The 19116-nt window shown below is 35.2% G+C and overlaps 1 protein-coding gene across 3 annotated transcripts in view; it reads left to right on the top strand.

The window, feature by feature from the left end:
• Nucleotides 1-19116, top strand: part of smog — a 309749-nt gene that overhangs the window by 178275 nt on the left and 112358 nt on the right. For all 3 annotated transcript variants that reach the window (XM_065225017.1, XM_065225016.1, XM_065225015.1), the window contains exon 3: nt 13253-13976. In XM_065225017.1, the coding sequence (XP_065081089.1) occupies nt 13303-13976 (674 nt within the window). In that variant the 5' untranslated portion in view covers nt 13253-13302. The remainder of the gene's footprint in view (nt 1-13252; nt 13977-19116) is intronic.

Here is a 19116-nt window from a genome sequence, read left to right as displayed (position 1 = left end):
TTTAGAACTGCTGGGTAATATGCAGTTCAAATGAAAAGGTTACCGAAGAAAAAGAGGCTGCTGACACCTGAGAAGTTTGGTGAATTGCAAAAACGTTTTCCAACCGTTTTGGACAATTCTGTCGATTGGGATGGATAGAATAGCAAGCAGCAGATGAATGTAAACAAATAAACATGTCATATGTATACGTGACGCTGAGAAATTATTAATAGAAGAGTGAACGGTGCTTGGATTGACGATAATACTTAAATTCCCCTATATTTTTCAACAACAACTAAGGTAAGGTAGAAAAAGTGCAATTGAAGCCTAAACACAATTTCAATGCAATCAACAGTTTAAAAGCAGTGCTGTCTGGGTAAATTAAGATCTGAAGATTTTTCATAATTGCGCCCAACCACCTCAAATCCATAAGGAGTTTTAGTTCCCACTAACTAAAACTAGGGTACGGGTAAAACATATCTGCACATCAGCTCACCATAAAACTGAAGAATATTAATCTAAACGCTACGATGTTTTATTTAAAATGTTTTGGTCTATGAACTTGGCTTTTCTCAGGGGACATATAGTTATGCCATCTTTCTTTCAGCGCAAAAAGTTTTACGATCATAAGGTGATTCCTTGTAGAGTCCACAAATGGCCGCTACGTAGGTTATAAATACACTTCCACTTCGAATTTTAAATTACACAAATCTCGGATATTCGAGTTCCATTTCACCTGAAAATGCTGCTGCATTTACATATGTTTCATTGTAGTACGTGTCGTGGATTCTGATATTTGTGCACTTAAAGTTTCGAAGTGGTAGCGAGAATAAGGATCTCACAGCGAACCACCTTAAAGTAAAATTAGGCGTGATGCAGATCTTATACATCATCACCTGGATCGAAACGTTGACGACGATAAAACTGTAATCAGTATATTTTCTTGAAGGCGGAGGCATAACATTTCTGATCACGCCTTCCTTCGGAAAGGAAGTAAGGCCGTTGGTCCCCGGTTCATGAGTTTATGGGTTGATAGGTAGGGTCGAGGTGTTGGAGCTGCCTTCCTGGCGTCAGAAGCATTGGTGCTCAGCACGAAAAACAAGACCGACGGAAAACAAATCAAGGAAAAAAAAAGACTGAAAGCCGAAACAAATCTTGTAGATTTAAAAAATTTCCTAGTCCTTAATCTAGACTTTTCTGAAATTTTAGATACATCCCTGAAGTTAATGGACCTGTTCTTAAGATTTATAATCTTCAGTAAAGTTCTCTTCCCTGAATTCAAAGATCTTTTTAAAAGCTCCCGCGATTTTCCACAAGTTTATTGAACTCCCATTAAATTTTTCGGTCGATGATGAAACTTCCTCAATTTTCCTAAAGTTTTTGATAATTACATAGTAACATCTTTTAAATTACCTAAACTTCTTTGGACTTGCCTTCATAAAGTTCCCTAAACTTCTCTTATCTTCCAACAATTTTCCTGAAATGGAACTTTTCGAAAGACCCTACAGTTTAGTTTACACTACGAATAAAAAATAAGGCATTCAAGAAAATTTAGAATCAATTTTGGTTTATTTCGAAAAATCAAACTTTTGGCCAGCTTTATTAAAGAAACACCCCTTTGTGCGGCCGTGGTCGAAAAACGTTGACGAAGATGGCAATAATAGTGCCTATCACGGAACGAACGTCGAAAATATGCTCCGGGCCGAATGAAGCCTATGTTTCAAGTTACAACACACACATGTGCCTACCATCATGCCACAGGAACCCAACATGTATGGTGCATGATGTAGCAGTGTACAAAACACTCTGTGAAGCAGTTCGGAGAAGGATCCTTTTTTCCTACGGAAATGGTTGTCTTCAGATTGCTTCAATCTTTTCTTTTATGCTTTCAATATTCCAATTTTCCCTGTGCTGTTGGCTGGTGGGAAGGAACAGGGAGGACAAGGGAAGCACAAACGAGATGTACGAGAGTGCCAAGTACTTTCTGCCAGCCATCCATAGACATTGATTTCACATGAATGGGGCGAGGGAGCAGAACATTTGCGAAAGTGAGGCACTGGCAGAAACTTTGCTGCCACTTTGCCACACAGATTCTGCTTCAGTGGTACGTGTAATTTTGGGCCTGATTGGCTGTTGTATGAGCATGCTCGAAGTTTACAACAGCTTTCGAGACGGTGTTCAATTTCTTCGATGAACTAAGGATGCAGAGAAATTGGAATTGAAAATATAAAAAAGAAAAGAAAAAACACTTGAAATAATTTGTGCTGCAAATGTTTGGGTGACTGGATATTGAGGGCATCTTATACAATGGCATTAGACGTCTACATGGGAAATTATTGCCTTTCATCGGACACATGTTTTGTCTCCTCTAATTCCAACTGTTTTATCTGTTGTTTGAGCACGTTTTCAGCTGTTAGCAATGGTATTTAAAATTTATTATTTGCTCATAGAAAAGCTGGCAGTTGCGGAAATATTTTTCAAGTCAAGGAAGAAACAATTAAAATTTTCAAAAACATTATATAACGGAAATGGATGTTATGTCGGCCTAAATGCCCCTAATTTGGGCCCATACATACATTCAGCAATCGACTAAATTTCCAATAGCGACCAAAAATATCCATTAGTACCGTCTCAATGACGCGTTCATCTAGATACAATTGATAAATAGCAGATTTTTAGCGATGGACCCAATCTTAGATCCATAGGCCAACATTAGAGCCATTTCCCCTAGCTAGTAAAAGGCTAGGTCTGACGACGACGTATTTTTTTCCGTCGATCTTGTTTTCCAATGCTACAAACGCCAATGGAGTACCAATGCTACCAACGCCAGATAGACAGCTCCCTCACCTGGACCCTAAATATCGACTCATCAACTCATCAACCCGGCACCAACGATTTGATGATGATGGTCCCACCTCTTACCCCTACAAAGGTTTGAGCTTGACGATTTATCTTTAAGATAATTAAAAATAACATTTTAACCAGGTTAGCAAACAAAATCGAACTGGTTACAGTTACAGCTTTAAATTCCATCTATAGTTTACAGTTGCTTCACAGCGATATAAATGTGGGAAATCTCAGGTGTCCACCTCTTGGCTTTTTGTCCACCTAAAATGTTCATAAGTATTACAAGCAATCAAGAGTTAATGAACCCTATTACACTAGCAACCCCGCAATCTGATGCTATTATAATTTTCAGCAATGTCAGGAATGCTCTCGAACCCCCAACATTTGCCCGAAAACTTACTTCTAATTCAAGGTATCTTCCAAATATGCTTCAAAGTTGCATCAAATGTTAAATTCAGGCCTCTATATCCGTAATACGCGCGCGAGGCTCAAACCTTTGTAGACAACTTTTCTTTAGATCTACTACTATTAAATCAAATATTAAAAATCTATCATCACCAACAGAAAAAGTGTTTGCTGTGCTACCATAATTATTAAAAGGTCATTATTGTAGCTATCCTTATAAAATAATCCGTTAGAGATAACCACGTCAAGATACATAATTTGTCAATTCATAAAAAAAAATCGCTGTATAACTGTTTAAACGACAGATATAACGTGTGAAATGCAGTGTCTTTTAAATTCTGTAAGTGTTGTTGAACGTTTGATATGTCTAGGCATCGAATTGCAAACATGTATTTCTTTAAAATATAATGAATTTTGTGAAGTACAAGTCAAGAAATGTGGTGCTCTTAATTCAACCGCGTTTCTAGTATTATATCTATGAAAGTCACTTCCTCTTTCAATCCGATCACACAAATAACGAGGCAGCAAACCGTTAACTACTTTAAAAATGAGCACTAAAGTCAAATATACAATTTTTTGCTTCACCGACAACCATTGTGAGGCGTCTATTATTTTATTCTGTAAGCGCTGTAATCTCGATATTTGGGTTGCGTTGACCAGAAATAAAATGGAAGGGCAAAAATCTAGGTGAGGAGAGATGATTGATTTGCATAGCTGCATTTTACTGGCAAAAGTTAAATTGTTTTTCAGTCGACATAGAATTCCATACTTCTTGGCAATTTTCTTCATGACATTGCACAGTGGTCCAGAATGCAGATTTAGTTGGAATGATACAGTCCGCATCGTGCTCTCTTGCCGTGCGGATCTATTTGCTTTTTGCTTAAGGAAGTGTTACTACTACCTAAAGCTACAACAAATTTAAACAGCACTTTTCAGTGCTCAACCTGTAAAAATTTTCTACCTTGTTCAACTCCTCTTATTCCTCTTCGATCCTTGTTTGGACCCTACCCGAGGTAATCCTTCTTGGATATCGATTTGGAAAATTCCTCTTCGATCCTTCAGATTCTTATAGTAATCTGCTTGGAAGTCGATTTGGATAATCGCATAATCGCACTTTTCAGTGCTCAACCTGTAAAAAATTTTCTACCTTGTTCAACTCCTCTTATTCCTCTTCGATCCTTGTTTGGACCCTACCCGAGGTAATCCTTCTTGGATATCGATTTGGAAAATTCCTCTTCGATCCTTCAGATTCTTATAGTAATCTGCTTGGAAGTCGATTTGGATAAAAAATTACTGCCGCCATGGCGCCTAAACGCAAAAGAAAGGGGCAAACTCTTGACCCCCCTTCTGATGAAATTAATTTGAGTAATCAATTTGATTTGCTCACGGATGATGAGAATGATCCATCATCCAAGAAAAATTCTAGTAAACTTTCCCGGCTTAATGCCAAGAAAGAAAAGATTCCCCCTATTGTGATAACCACTACCGATTTCCATGCTCTTCGCATGGAACTTTTGAATTTCGTGAAAGTTAAGTTTTCACTACAAATTGGACGTCGGGGTGAATGCCGTGTATTGGCTGAAACCTTGGACGGATTTAAATGTCTTCTCAAGTATCTTACTGAGAAGAAGCACAAATTTTTTACTTACGACACCAAAACTGAACGTGTGTTCAAGGTTGTCATGAAAGGACTGCCCAGTGGTGAATCCCTGGATCAGATCAAAGATGAACTGGCAAAATTACTTGGAGTTGTGCCACTCCAAGTAATCAAAATGAAAATGAAATCCCGTCCTGGCGATTCGCGCAACGGGATTTCTAATGATTTTTATTTAGTTCACTTCAAGTCTAGTGAACTAAACAACCTTAAGGCCTTAGAAAAAGCTAGCCTTATGCTCCATGTCCGAGTGAAGTGGGAATACTTCAGGAAGACTGGAGGAAATTTCCAAAACCTCACCCAGTGCCGTAAGTGCCAGGGATGGGGTCACGGAACTAAAAATTGCTACATGCCAGCTAAATGCATGAATTGTGGTGATTCCTCTCACGCAAAGGACGACTGTCCTGTGAAGGAAGATCCTAAGAAATTTAAATGTTCAAATTGTGGTGAAAACCACAAATCCAATTTTTGGGAATGTAAGACTCGCAAAGCGATCCTACAATCTCGTTCTAACCGTCAGGTAGGAAACGCTCCACGTTTCCGACCAGGTACAAATTCCTCTGCTGTTAACAACGGTCAGCGAGGAACAAATTCTACATTCGTACCCGTAGGTACAAATATCTCCCCTGCTTCAAATGTTTCATCTGTACCTACTCCCCTCGCTGCTAACAATGTTCAGCGAGTTAATGGAGCTACCTATGCTGCTATTGCAGCGGGTAGAAATCAAAATACTAACCAACGTTCTAACGGAAATTTTGACAATTTTGACTTAGGAAGCATTACTGCCCCTAAAATGGAATTTTTACAGAATTCATTAATTGACATGATTTCTGATATGCTTAAATCTAACTCCATGTTTGATGCTATTCAAACTGGAGTAAAATTTGCTAATAATATTGTCATGACTTTAAAATTCAGTAATGGATTTTAAAGCTTTAAACATTTTAAATTGGAACGCTCGATCTCTTAAAGATAATGAAGACGAGCTATTTAATTTTTTGAGAGTTCATAACGTGCATATTGCCGTTATAACTGAAACGTTCCTTAAACCTGACCATAAGGTTAAGAAGGACGCAAATTACTTGATTTATAGAAATGATCGTCTTGATGGACCCTGTGGTGGCGTTGCCATCATTATTCATAGACGAATCAAGCATAAAATTCTTTCTTCATTTGAAACCAAAGTTTTTGAAACTTTGGGAGTTTCTGTTGAAACAAAATTTGGACAACTTACGTTTATAGCTGCCTATTTGCCATTCCAATGCGTAGGCCAGCAAAAGAATTTTCTCAAGGGTGACCTCCAGAAACTTACCCGTCATAGGTCTAAATTCTTCATTATTGGTGATTTTAATGCAAAACACCGCTCATGGAATAATGCTCAAAGCAATTCCAATGGTAATATTCTGGTAACTTCTTAATTTGAAATTTCTCATGAAAGTTATCTTCTAGAGAATTTTAAAACTCTTTAAGACGAATGTTTTATAGCTGAATTTGTTGCCTGTATCTCTTCGAACAAAAAAGATATACCCAAATATAGTAAAAAATATGAATAAATTCAAATTGATTTTATACGAGTTTAAAAAATAACATACCTCCAATTTTGTCATATTATTGAGAATAACATACGCCCTTTCAAATGCCGTAAAAAAACTTTTTTTTTTGTTTGCCCCAACCAGAGATATTAACATTTGAGAAGTGCATGTTTTTAGTATAAAAACGTCAATAACTCTTGATCGACGAAAGATATTGACAAACTTTGTGTAGCAAAAATTTGCGCTTTTTTAAGATCTAAAAGTTATCTAAAGACACCTTTGCTGAGAAATTCGAAATAAGAAAACTAGAGCAAAAAAACTGTTTTTTTAAGAGCCACCCTAACTCAATTCAAGAAAATAGCTCTAAATCGGCCAATTTAAGAGATACAAAAAAGTTATTTTCAACAAAGTTGCATGAAATTAGCTCAGCTATAACTTTGCCGAAAAATGTATACCTTAATTTATTCAAACAAAAAAGTTAGATTTTTGATTTTAATGATAATAGGAACCACCCTAGAATTCATTGTCACAAAAATGAGGGCCTAACTATAAGAAACAACTTTGTAGAAGAGACTTTTAGTCTAAAGTTTCAATTTCAGGCTCAAAACATATCATTCCAACTAAATCTGCATTCTGGACCACTGTGCATTGTCAATGTGAGAGTTGAATTTAAGTTTGTCATCAATAATCACAACAAGATATTTAATCTCCCGAACGCGATAAATAGTCCCATCATCAATTACAACAGAGACGTTTTCATTAACTCGATTCCGCGAAATTATCATAAATTTAATTTTACTTGTATTCAATTTCAACTGCTTATACTTCAACCATCTACATAGAAAACGCAAATCTTCATTCAAGTGTAAAACGGTATCATCGAAATCCTTAGCTGCAATGAATAACACAGTATCATCTGCAAAAAGATTAATGTCGCAAAATCGTAAAACACGTCGCAACTCATTAATATACATAATAAATAACAGGGGCCCTAATACACTCCAGGGCTGGAAACAGAATCATTAAAATCAGTCTGTTGAGTTCTGTCAAACAAATAGCTTTCAAACCATTTATATGCAGTACTCCTACTCGTACCATTTATATGCAGTACAGTATCAATGAAACACTGCATACAAATTAAACGTCTTCATTAAACTTAGATGCAGTTACTTGTTCTGACTGTTCTAATGTGCCATTAAAAGTAATGGGCCGCGGTTTGCAATTACTTGGTTTTTATAAAGATATCAATCCATAAATTCCATAAATCTTGCTGTTGTTTTGATGCTGACCAATCTTCCTTTGAACATATTCACAACTAGTTTTCTTCAGTGGTGGACAAGAAAACCAACCGGTACACACACGGTACACGGTAAACGAAACTGAAACCAAAACCGGGCCTCGGTTTCGAAAACACAACCGAATCCATCAGCACCGTTTACACGTGTAAACGAGTTTGGAGTCGGGTGTATGGAATATCAACCACGGATTCGGTTCAGTTTTTGCAAACCGAACCTGGTTTTTGCTGAACATGGTTAAACGGTTTGGCGAAGAAGCTGTAAATGGAGGTGCAGTGCTGTCGACTGTGCAAGTAAATTAGAGCTTAGATGATCAAAATTCAAAGTGCCAAACTGTCAAATACCCCACAATATGGGTATTGTGGTGTCATGTAGGAACCGGAAATCGATGTCTGACGCCACTTTGAAATCCAAGATGGCGACTTCCGGTTAGAGAAAAACTGAAAAATACTGTAAATACCCCACAATATGAGTATTTTTAGAATTTGCATGACGTGTAGGGACCGGAAATCGATGTCTGACGCTATTTAGAAATCCAAGATGGCGACTTCCGGTTAGAAAAATGCTTGGAAATACTGTCAAATACCCCACAATATAGGTATTTTTAGAATCGGGATGACGTGTAGGGACCAAGAATCAATGTCTGATGCCATTTTTAAATCCAATTATAACTCACAATATGTGTATTTTTGGTATCGTGGTGACATGTTGGAACCGGAAATCGATGCCTGACACCAATTTTAAATCCAAGATGGTGGCTTTCGGTTAAAGAAAAACTAGGAAATACTGTCAAATACCCCACAATATGGATATTGTTGGGATCGGGATGACAGTTAGGGAATGGAAAGCGATGTCTGACTCCATTTTTAAATCCAAGATGGTGACTTCCGGTTAGAGAAAAACTGGGAAATACTGTCAAATACCCCACAATATGGGTATTTTGGAATCGGGACGACGTGTAGGGACCGGAAATAGATGTCTGACGCCATTTTGAAGTCCAAGATGGCGGCTTCTAGTTAGATGACTGGAAAAGGCTGTCAAATACCCCACAATATGGGTATTTTTGGAATCAGAATGACGTGTAGCGACCGCAAATCGAAGGAAATCTGCTGGGCCGTTTGCTATACAGCATCTACACTTCCAACATTCCTCCCCTCGGAGACTGTTGCGTGGTTTTTCTGTTCCCAGATGATACCGCAATCACCGTCAAAGGAAGGATGCCTCGCGGAACAGCAAACAATCTTCTGGTCTGGTCGATTCGTCAGTTGGCGTGGAGCCGACTATAGCAAAATATCTCCTTTTAAACAAAATGCAAAATTTCTCAACTCCTTCTAAAGCTGGGCCAGACTTTCGTGCAACTTCGTTTGTTTACGTTTTTCTGCTCTTTCTCTAAACTAAAGCAGATGTCTTCACTGTATAACGGCAGTGGCCTATAGATGTGGAAACAAAGTGCTCATGAATGTGTGTGCTTGTAATTAAAGAGATGTACGTATGTTTATGTATCGTCGCACAGTGGGGTATTTTCTTATCTAGCTGGCCAACAATATTAAACCACCCCATCTAGCCAAAATCACTCCTTTGTCATGAATTTATAATGATTTTAGGCAAAATATGGATGGTGTCATGTTTTTGGAGGGAGGGTTTTTTAAGAAGCTTCTTTTTTTTTTCAAAAATGTGTATATCGAAAAGTATTCTTTGATTTTAGATACTGTCAAAGGAAGAAGTATTTACAGTATTTTCCTGTTTTTCTCTAACCGGAAGCCACCATCTTGAATTTCAAAATGGCGTCGGACATTGTTTTCCGATCCCCACACGTCATCCCGTTTCCAAAAATTCCCATATTGTGGGGTAGTGACAGTACTTCCCAGTTTTTATCTAACCGGAAGTTACCATCTTGGATTTCAAAATGGCGTCAGACATTGATTTCCGGTCCCTGCACGTCATCCCGATTCCAAAACTACCCATATTGTGAGGTATTGACAGTATTTTCCAGTTTTTCTCCAACCGGAAGTTACCATATTGGATTTTTAAATGGCGTCAGACATTGATTTTCGGTCCCTACACGTCATCCCGATTCCAAAAATACCCATATTGTGGGGTATTGACAGTATTTCCAAGCTTTTCTCTAACCGGAAGTCACCATATTGGATTTCAAAATGGCGTCAGACATTGATTTTCGGTCCCAACACGTCATCCCGATTCCAAAAATACCCATATTGTGGGGTATTGACAGTATTTCCAAGCTTTTATCTAACCGGAAGTCACCACATTGGATTTCAAAATGGCGTCAGACATCGATTTCCGGTCCCTACACGTCATGCCGATTCCAAAAATTCCCATATTGTGGGGTAGTGACAGTACTTCCCAGTTTTTCTCTAACCGGAAGTTACCATCTTGGATTTCAAAATGGCGTCAGACATTGATTTCCGGTCCCTGCACGTCATCCCGATTCCAAAACTACCCATATTGTGGGGTATTGACAGTATTTTCCAGTTTTTCTCCAACCGGAAGTCACCATATTGGATTTTTAAATGGCTTCAGACATTGATTTTTGGTCCCTACACGTCATCCCAATTCCAAAAATACCCATATTCTGGGGTATTGACAGTATTTCCAAGCTTTTATCTAACCGGAAGTCACCACATTGGATTTCAAAATGGCGTCAGACATCGATTTCCGGTCCCTACACGTCATGCCGATTCCAAAAATTCCCATATTGTGGGGTAGTGACAGTACTTCCCAGTTTTTCTCTAACCGGAAGTTACCATCTTGGGTTTCAAAATGGCGTCAGACATCGATTTCCAGTCCCTACACGTCATTCCGATTCCAAAAATACCCATATTTTGGGGTATTTGACAGTATTTTTCAGTTTTTCTCTAACCGGAAGCCACCATCTTGGATTTCAAAATGGCGTCAGACATCTATTTCCGTTCTAAAAATACCCATATTGTGGGGTATTTAACAGTATTTCCCAGTTTTTCTCTAACCCAAAGTCGCCATCTTGGATTTTGAAATGGTTACGGGCATAAATTGTTGATATGAGTAAGATGTTTTGAGATAATTTTAAAATAATTATATAAAATGTAAAAAAAATCTGGCACCACTTGCACGTCCGTAAAATATCAACCCGAAAACACAACCGCTACACAACCTTGGTTCGGTTTTGTGTTTTTCAATTTTTACATACCAAACTCGTTTACCGGAAAACGAAAACCAAACATAAACCGGAGTGTCGTGTAAACGAAACACGCATTGGTTTACAAGCTTCGATGGAAACACAACCAGCATCTAAACCAAACACGATGTGTAGCAGTCGAGAACACGTGTTCTGCTTTGCTGAACCACACCGGTACGCAACCGGTTTTTTCCCAACTCTGGTTTTCAATCGCGCGCAATAAGTATTCACAATCGATAAATAAAACTTTTCTTTATCGATTGTGAATACTTATTGCGCGCGATTGTGTACCTATTCGAATGATTGTCATTATTTGATCTACAAAACTTTTTGTACCATTTGTCCTTTTTCCGTTTAAGACGCAAAAGATCCAAATTGTACCAGTTGTTCGAGTTTTTCAAAGAAACAAACTTTTGCTTAACTAGTTGATTGGTACACGTTTTCAAAGCGTTATTAAGAACAGCTGTAGATTCATCTAAGTTACCTTTCGCGAATGGAAAATTCACGCTCCTCTCAACAAGATTATTTCCTTCAGCACTTCAATTTTACAAAATTATCGTTATCGTTAACATGGTCTAAGACATTAATCACTAAAGTCTCATGATCGGTTATTTTCAAATCAGTATCCGTAACTGAACAAATGGAATCAAAATTGGAATAAACGTGGTCATTTAAAGTTTTACTGTGCCTGAAAATACGCGTATACTCATTTATCGTTTGCTCTAATTAAATAAAAACTCAGCTAAATGCCTCAAATGATTCGAATTATGGTTATCACGCCAATTAATTTTAAAATCACCAGCCAATATATTTAATTTACTATAATCAAGGAATGTCTCGAGTCAGTTCTCTAAAATTTCAATAAAACGCTGGTCACTAGAACTGGGAGAATGATACAAAACACCATAATTACCCATCTTCATGCCACGTAGAACTGTAATGCCCAAGAACCAGTTGCCATCAATAACTTCATTGGTACAAAGGTTGAATTGAACTGATTCTTTGACATAAATAGCAACACTGCCAGTATGTCTAGAATGTGATAAACAAGCAGCAACAATATATCCCGGAGTACTATACTGATCAAAAGCTTCGGTTTCTACAATATGAGTTTCAGATAATAAAACTAAAAGAGGACGTTTTTCCTCAACAATCTGACGTAATGCTACGTAGTTTGTTGCCAACCCTGCAATATTCAAACACAAAAAATCGAATTCATTCACATTCCTGGAACTTGGCTGCTATTTTCTGAAACGCAAGCTGCTTTTCTTCTGATCAAAAAGTATTTTATAGAGCAAACATTCCAAGCTAAATGCGGCATGGTTGACGTCCAAGTTCATTTTACGTTATTTATTCATTTTCAAACAATTAATACATTTCAAACAGTTGACGTACACTCCGACCTTTTGTGTTGTTGGCTGCACCGAGAGCATCTCTAACAATTTTTGCAATCAATGCTCTTGTGCCCAAATTCTCCACATTTGAAGCATCTCAGCACATTAATCGCGGGAACTATCGAGCACCGATCAAAACCTACATTTACTTTTTTCGCACAAAACAAACATTTATACGTATCGACATCGACTTCAATTACAACACTTAACTTGTTATAGGTGAAGCGTGGAATGCAAACATGTTAACTACTTTTACATAATTTATAACGATGTCTTCATTTTGACTTTTTAAGTAGTCAAAGAAGACATCGGAAGTGAGAACAACAGCACTATAATTTTCACCCAGTTTTTACGTCATTTAGATTAGCTCCTGTTGCACACTCAACAGTAATAGAGCCATCTTTACCATTTCTAAAATTCTGATTGTGTGTTTTTTTGGATCTAACTGTGTTTTCAAAAACTTACGAGTATCTTCGCAAGCTTGTTTGGACTCTTTTGGTATAATCACAATGACCGGACGAGTCTTACGATTACTCTGTTTGTTACTGTTGCTGTTACTGTAACTGTTATTGTTACTGTAACTGTTACTGTTACTAATATTTTTATTTTTACTTACACGACTATGTATTTTTACAACATCCGCAAAACTCGCATTTTCTTGAAAAACATTATCACTATTACTAATTACTAATTTACGTTTTTTGCGTCCGGTATTTTGTTCGAATTCCGACTGAATCATCCTAGATACACTGTATCATTCGTTACAGCTAATTGTTTTTCCGCAGTAATTTGAAAAAAAAATGAGTTTTTCATATTGTCCAATTTTTTACAAATTAATTTTTCAATACCATTTATATTTCGGCTAATGTCTACCATCCCGCTCTTTATCACGATGTCTATCTGAGCAGCAATAGCTACCTCATAGAAACGACAACCATCTAATCACCCCGTTCTCTCCTCTCCTCCCGCAGATGTTTATCGTAGCACATTGTAGTCACAATTCGACACACAAAGCACGGTGATGGGTCATTCTCGCCATCAGCACCATCACCGGGATCATCGCTGTCACTGCTGCCGGTCCAAACCAACGCCATGGCTGATCGCACTCGCCCTCGCTCTTCAGCTAGCATTCCACCAGAGCTCCGGCCATGCCTTGGAACAGCAGCAACTCATTCAAGCCGATTCTTCCGATCTGGAGTCATCCACCGCCGCCGCCGCCGCCACTGCCGCCATTACTCTCCCGCCGTGTGAGCCAAAAGTGCTAGATGAGCTGCCGCCCGATCCGTTCTACGACGTATCGGAACTCACCATTCAAGCTGCCAAATCGTTTGCCGACTTCCTTGCCGCCAAACGGATCGATACTAGCAAAGATGACCGGAAGTTGAAAATTGCTCGCGATAAGGCCAACGACCTGGCCACTGGCGTACTCCGCGAGGATAGTGGCCTGCTGGCGGTTGGAATTGCTTCCCCTCGGCTCCCATTGGCGGTGGTACAGTTCCGTGACAAGATCGACGCCGCCCATGCCAATCTTTCGGAGAGTAGGAATTTTCTGTCCACCTACTGGCGAGAGCTGGGAGCCGCGTGGAACCAAAGCAACGGGGCTCAGTTCTGGGGTGCACCCTTCCGGGACTGTGGCCCCCTGTACGGGCGGTGGCTGTGGCCTTTCAGCGTGACGGTGGAATCGCAAGGATACAAGTAAGTGTTGTCATACTGGGAAAATTGGGGGGAGGGCTGTAATTAACACTAATTGACTCGAGTTCGAATTTCCGACCGGAAGAGAAACTATAGGACCGAGTGGGTAGTAATCGTAAAATGTATGTATACCTTCGGCTCGCATTATCTTAATTCAGATGATTACATTTGCCGCACATGCCGTTGGGGAGTTATGAAGTCGGAACCGGAGCTTTAATGGTAATGCTACCACTACCTACTCCTCAGCAACGCAGGAAGTGTGTTTGTTTATATTCATTCCCTAGGCTCCAATTTTCCTGGATAGTCGCGAAAAACAAATTCCATTGCCATTTCAGTCAGCCGGCAGTGAGGAAGAAGGTACTTGCTCTCTCAACGCAAATATATGTCAGTTGCCGTACCGGGAAAGCATAGAACCTCGGTTGAAAAACGCTACCAGAAGTGTCTTTACAATAAAGAATAAACCATGAATATTGCATGGCGTAGCTCCGTCACCTACACAGTGAAACACTTGCCGACCCGACTTTCCCGTGATGATACGAGCACTGAGTGTGCAGATTTGACCTAGTTTTCTAGGGATTTAACGGTGTGACAAAAGAGAATTCACGCATATCAAAACACGAAGTTTTAAAATTTACATTTGTATGGAAGAGTGGAAACAAATTGGTTCAAAATTAAGTTCCACCGTTATGAAAATGCACATGGAACATTCCGCTGAATGTACGTTGGAAAGTTCCAAATTACTTCCGTATATTTATTTAATAAGGTCTTTACAAATTCTATGGCACCGAAGGACTTAAAAAATTTAAATTGTGAAACTATGAACATTTTGTGCAATGTCGATTTTTTCCCCGGGGGATCGCGGGTGGAGTTCTTTTTCTTTTTTATTTAGTTTGATATTTGGAAAGCGCAAAAAACTATGCCAATCCAAAAGACTTACAATTTTACAATTTCATAAACACTATTCCGTACCGGGATGGGCGTCGTGTAGATGTTTTCTGGGTGGTGATTTGTTGCGTGGTTACTCCTGCCCGATTTTACATCACCAGTGCCAGTCGCTTATTTTCCGCTGCTTTTCCGTCTAGTCTACGATCAAAAACTCGTAGAAGTAATGCGCATCCCGATCCTTCGATACCAGTGGTGGCTGTTTCTTAGCATTGATCATTTTTTCGTTACAGATTTTCTCGTCCTTTGGGGTAATTACGTCCATTTCATCTACTCCTTATACCCCTTATTCTGTTGAGCAGTTCTTGGAAAAATAGCAAAATGACACGCTCTGTTACCTTATCGTTGTTGTTGCGTTCTTCGTTCCTTTCTGTAGTTGCTTTTTTTGGCGGCTACTGGGCCTTCTGCTTGGGGCAGCAGTTCATTCGGTGCACCTCTATTTGTATAAGAAACACATGTTTTTGTGCTCGTCCTAGAGTATACATCCCATCCGAACCGAAAAAATGCAGCGAGGTGTAAATTTCCATTTTCACATCCATGTATGCATCTCGTAAACCTGTGCATATGTCGAAGAGCAGATCTTGAGGGGATTTCTCCCACATGACATACCTAACTTTATTCTAGTAGCCCTGCACAAACGCTAGAACGCGGTCTGGAACCTCCGATGCTAAATCATACACTCGCACATATTGTGACATGCGTACCTCCACTGCTTTTTCATATACCATATACATAACGAAAAAATAAACCTTTCCTAAAAAGTTATGCGTCAATGCATGCATCTCCTATTCTTCTGACTTGAACTTTATGAAAATTGTTTTCCCTGGCGCAATCCGGTAAGTTGCTAGCATTTGAACGGGATTCGCATCCAGTGCTTTCACAAAATTGGCATTTTTTATGAATTTGGAAGCGAACACACTGATAATGAGTTGTTCATGGATCATAGCATTTAGTGTCATAGATGAAAACAAATTACTCATACTCACTTTGGCCCGTGAACATGAGTGGTCAATGTTGAAAATGCATTTAGGCTTGAATAAGGGTGTAATGTAAGTTTGGATCACATATGGGTCATTTCAGCACCTGGGTATATACAGCACCTGAGGTTGATGTCACAAATTTCAGCTAATTTTGATATTCTAAGAAAACTTTTATTGGATTTTGCTCTAGGGTGCTTGGTTTCCTCTGGGCTACAACCCTGTATTCATGGGATTTGTTTTACAAATTATATCTTTGTATCTTTGGGGCCTAGGTTCAATCCACGTTGGTGCCATCCAGATTTTCTGAGACATCATTCATCTCCATGTCAAACCGATTTTATTTTTTCCTCTTCGAAATCCATAATACTTCGCATAATCTGTTCACTCCTTACGCCTCATTTGTCAAAATGACGAATTCGATAATGCACACTACAAAAACATCACAAATATTCGTCAAAAACTGAAAAAAATATTTCCAAGCACTTCGAAATCATAGATCATAAGTTATAATGTTATTATGTAGTCTACGTTTTTTTATTGACGAATAAATAAATAAATAAATAAATAAATAAATAAATAAATAAATAAATAAATAAATAAATAAATAAATAAATAAATAAATAAATAAATAAATAAATAAATAAATAAATAAATAAATAAATAAATAAATAAATAAATAAATAAATAAATAAATAAATAAATAAATAAATAAATAAATAAATAAATAAATAAATAAATAAATAAATAAATAAATAAATAAATAAATAAATAAATAAATAAATAAATAAATAAATAAATAAATAAATAAATAAATAAATAAATAAATAAATAAATAAATAAATAAATAAATAAATAAATAAATAAATAAATAAATAAATAAATAAATAAATAAATAAATAAATAAATAAATAAATAAATAAATAAATAAATAAATAAATAAATAAATAAATAAATAAATAAATAAATAAATAAATAAATAAATAAATAAATAAATAAATAAATAAATAAATAAATAAATAAATAAATAAATAAATAAATAAATAAATAAATAAATAAATAAATAAATAAATAAATAAATAAATAAATAAATAAATAAATAAATAAATAAATAAATAAATAAATAAATAAATAAATAAATAAATAAATAAATAAATAAATAAATAAATAAATAAATAAATAAATAAATAAATAAATAAATAAATAAATAAATAAATAAATAAATAAATAAATAAATAAATAAATAAATAAATAAATAAATAAATAAATAAATAAATAAATAAATAAATAAATAAATAAATAAATAAATAAATAAATAAATAAATAAATAAATAAATAAATAAATAAATAAATAAATAAATAAATAAATAAATAAATAAATAAATAAATAAATAAATAAATAAATAAATAAATAAATAAATAAATAAATAAATAAATAAATAAATAAATAAATAAATAAATAAATAAATAAATAAATAAATAAATAAATAAATAAATAAATAAATAAATAAATAAATAAATAAATAAATAAATAAATAAATAAATAAATAAATAAATAAATAAATAAATAAATAAATAAATAAATAAATAAATAAATAAATAAATAAATAAATAAATAAATAAATAAATAAATAAATAAATAAATAAATAAATAAATAAATAAATAAATAAATAAATAAATAAATAAATAAATAAATAAATAAATAAATAAATAAATAAATAAATAAATAAATAAATAAATAAATAAATAAATAAATAAATAAATAAATAAATAAATAAATAAATAAATAAATAAATAAATAAATAAATAAATAAATAAATAAATACTTAAATAAATAAATAAATAAATAAATAAATAAATAAATAAATAAATAAATAAATAAATAAATAAATAAATAAATAAATAAATAAATAAATAAATAAATAAATAAATACATAAACAAGTTAATAAATAAATAAATTAATTAATTAAGAATAAATAAATAAATAAATAAATAAATAAATAGAGGAAAAAATACTGTGTAAGCATCAATAACAAAAAAAAACATTCATTTTTAGATTTTAAACTAATGTTTATGTGACACAATTAACACTTCAAAATTGATCAAAATCATAGAACATCAACTATGAGAACACATTTTTAACTCTTTTTCCACAAATAGTTTGTGTTGTTTCTTATGCAGAAAACATATTTTTTAGTACATGTTAAATCGTTTCCTACACAGCAAAAAATTCTGAATTTGAATTGTGATGTAAATATTCATTCAAGTAAACTTGTATTTCATTTCACGCAAACGAGCAACTTGAAAGCAATGTTGTTTACAAAGATGGGCTTTTGTATACAATATTTGCAACATTTCATGAGAAGTCTTACTTGTAATTTTATACAGTTGTTTGATACTAACAAACATGCAATTTACACTTTTGTTTCCTTAGTTTTGTACGCGACTAACTTCTGAAAAGGGCTTACGTAAAAATGACAAGCATGAACACAAAAATACACATCTCCAGAAAGATTTGTTAAATCGAGATGGTGTTTTGGGCAAAGTTGTGTAGGAGTATTGTACCTTCACTTTTAGGTACATGGTGTCTTGAGGAATGTTTCTTCATATTGTTTGGTCGATCTTTTTATGTTAGTTGATGAATTGAAAATACAAACTTTGTTGTTATTTGGTATAGAGCAATGTAATGTTGTAGAAAGTTTAGAAAACAATCAATAAGAAGCAATTTTGTTCAATATAATAAAGGGTTACCTCTTATGGATCATGAGTAATGTTTTTTTTTAATAACCAGGTTAGGGTGGCCACTGAAAAACAGTTTTCTTTGAATAACTTTTCATAAGTTCATTTCTCGTATAAACATTATTCTAGAACTTTTGATGACACATATTGTTGATCGCGCAACCGAGTTGCTATCTTTTTTATTAGAAAGTTGAAGGCGATCTTCATTAAAAAAAAATTCTCTTTTAATTGTCAATGTCTCTAAATGGAGTAAATCGATTTTCTTACTTTTAATTCCATTTGAAAGATCATTTTTGCTTCATCGGTGAAAAAACTACGAGAGCGTTATTTGTTAAGAGATAATAATTTAGTGCTTCAGCAAAAATATTCGTCATAGAAAGTTTTACAAGTGACAACGTGTTTTTACAAGAAACGATTTTCAAAGTTGCACCATCAAAGAACTATTAAGAGAATATTGATGATCCAAAGGAAATAAAAGTAGAT

Source organism: Ochlerotatus camptorhynchus, unplaced genomic scaffold (genome assembly GCF_037179485.1).
Source record: "Ochlerotatus camptorhynchus isolate MF236.1 unplaced genomic scaffold, CSIRO-AGI_Acam_v1.1 ptg000220l, whole genome shotgun sequence".
Taxonomy (NCBI): Eukaryota; Metazoa; Arthropoda; class Insecta; order Diptera; family Culicidae; genus Ochlerotatus; species Ochlerotatus camptorhynchus.
This window is presented reverse-complemented; position numbering and strand designations above follow the sequence as displayed.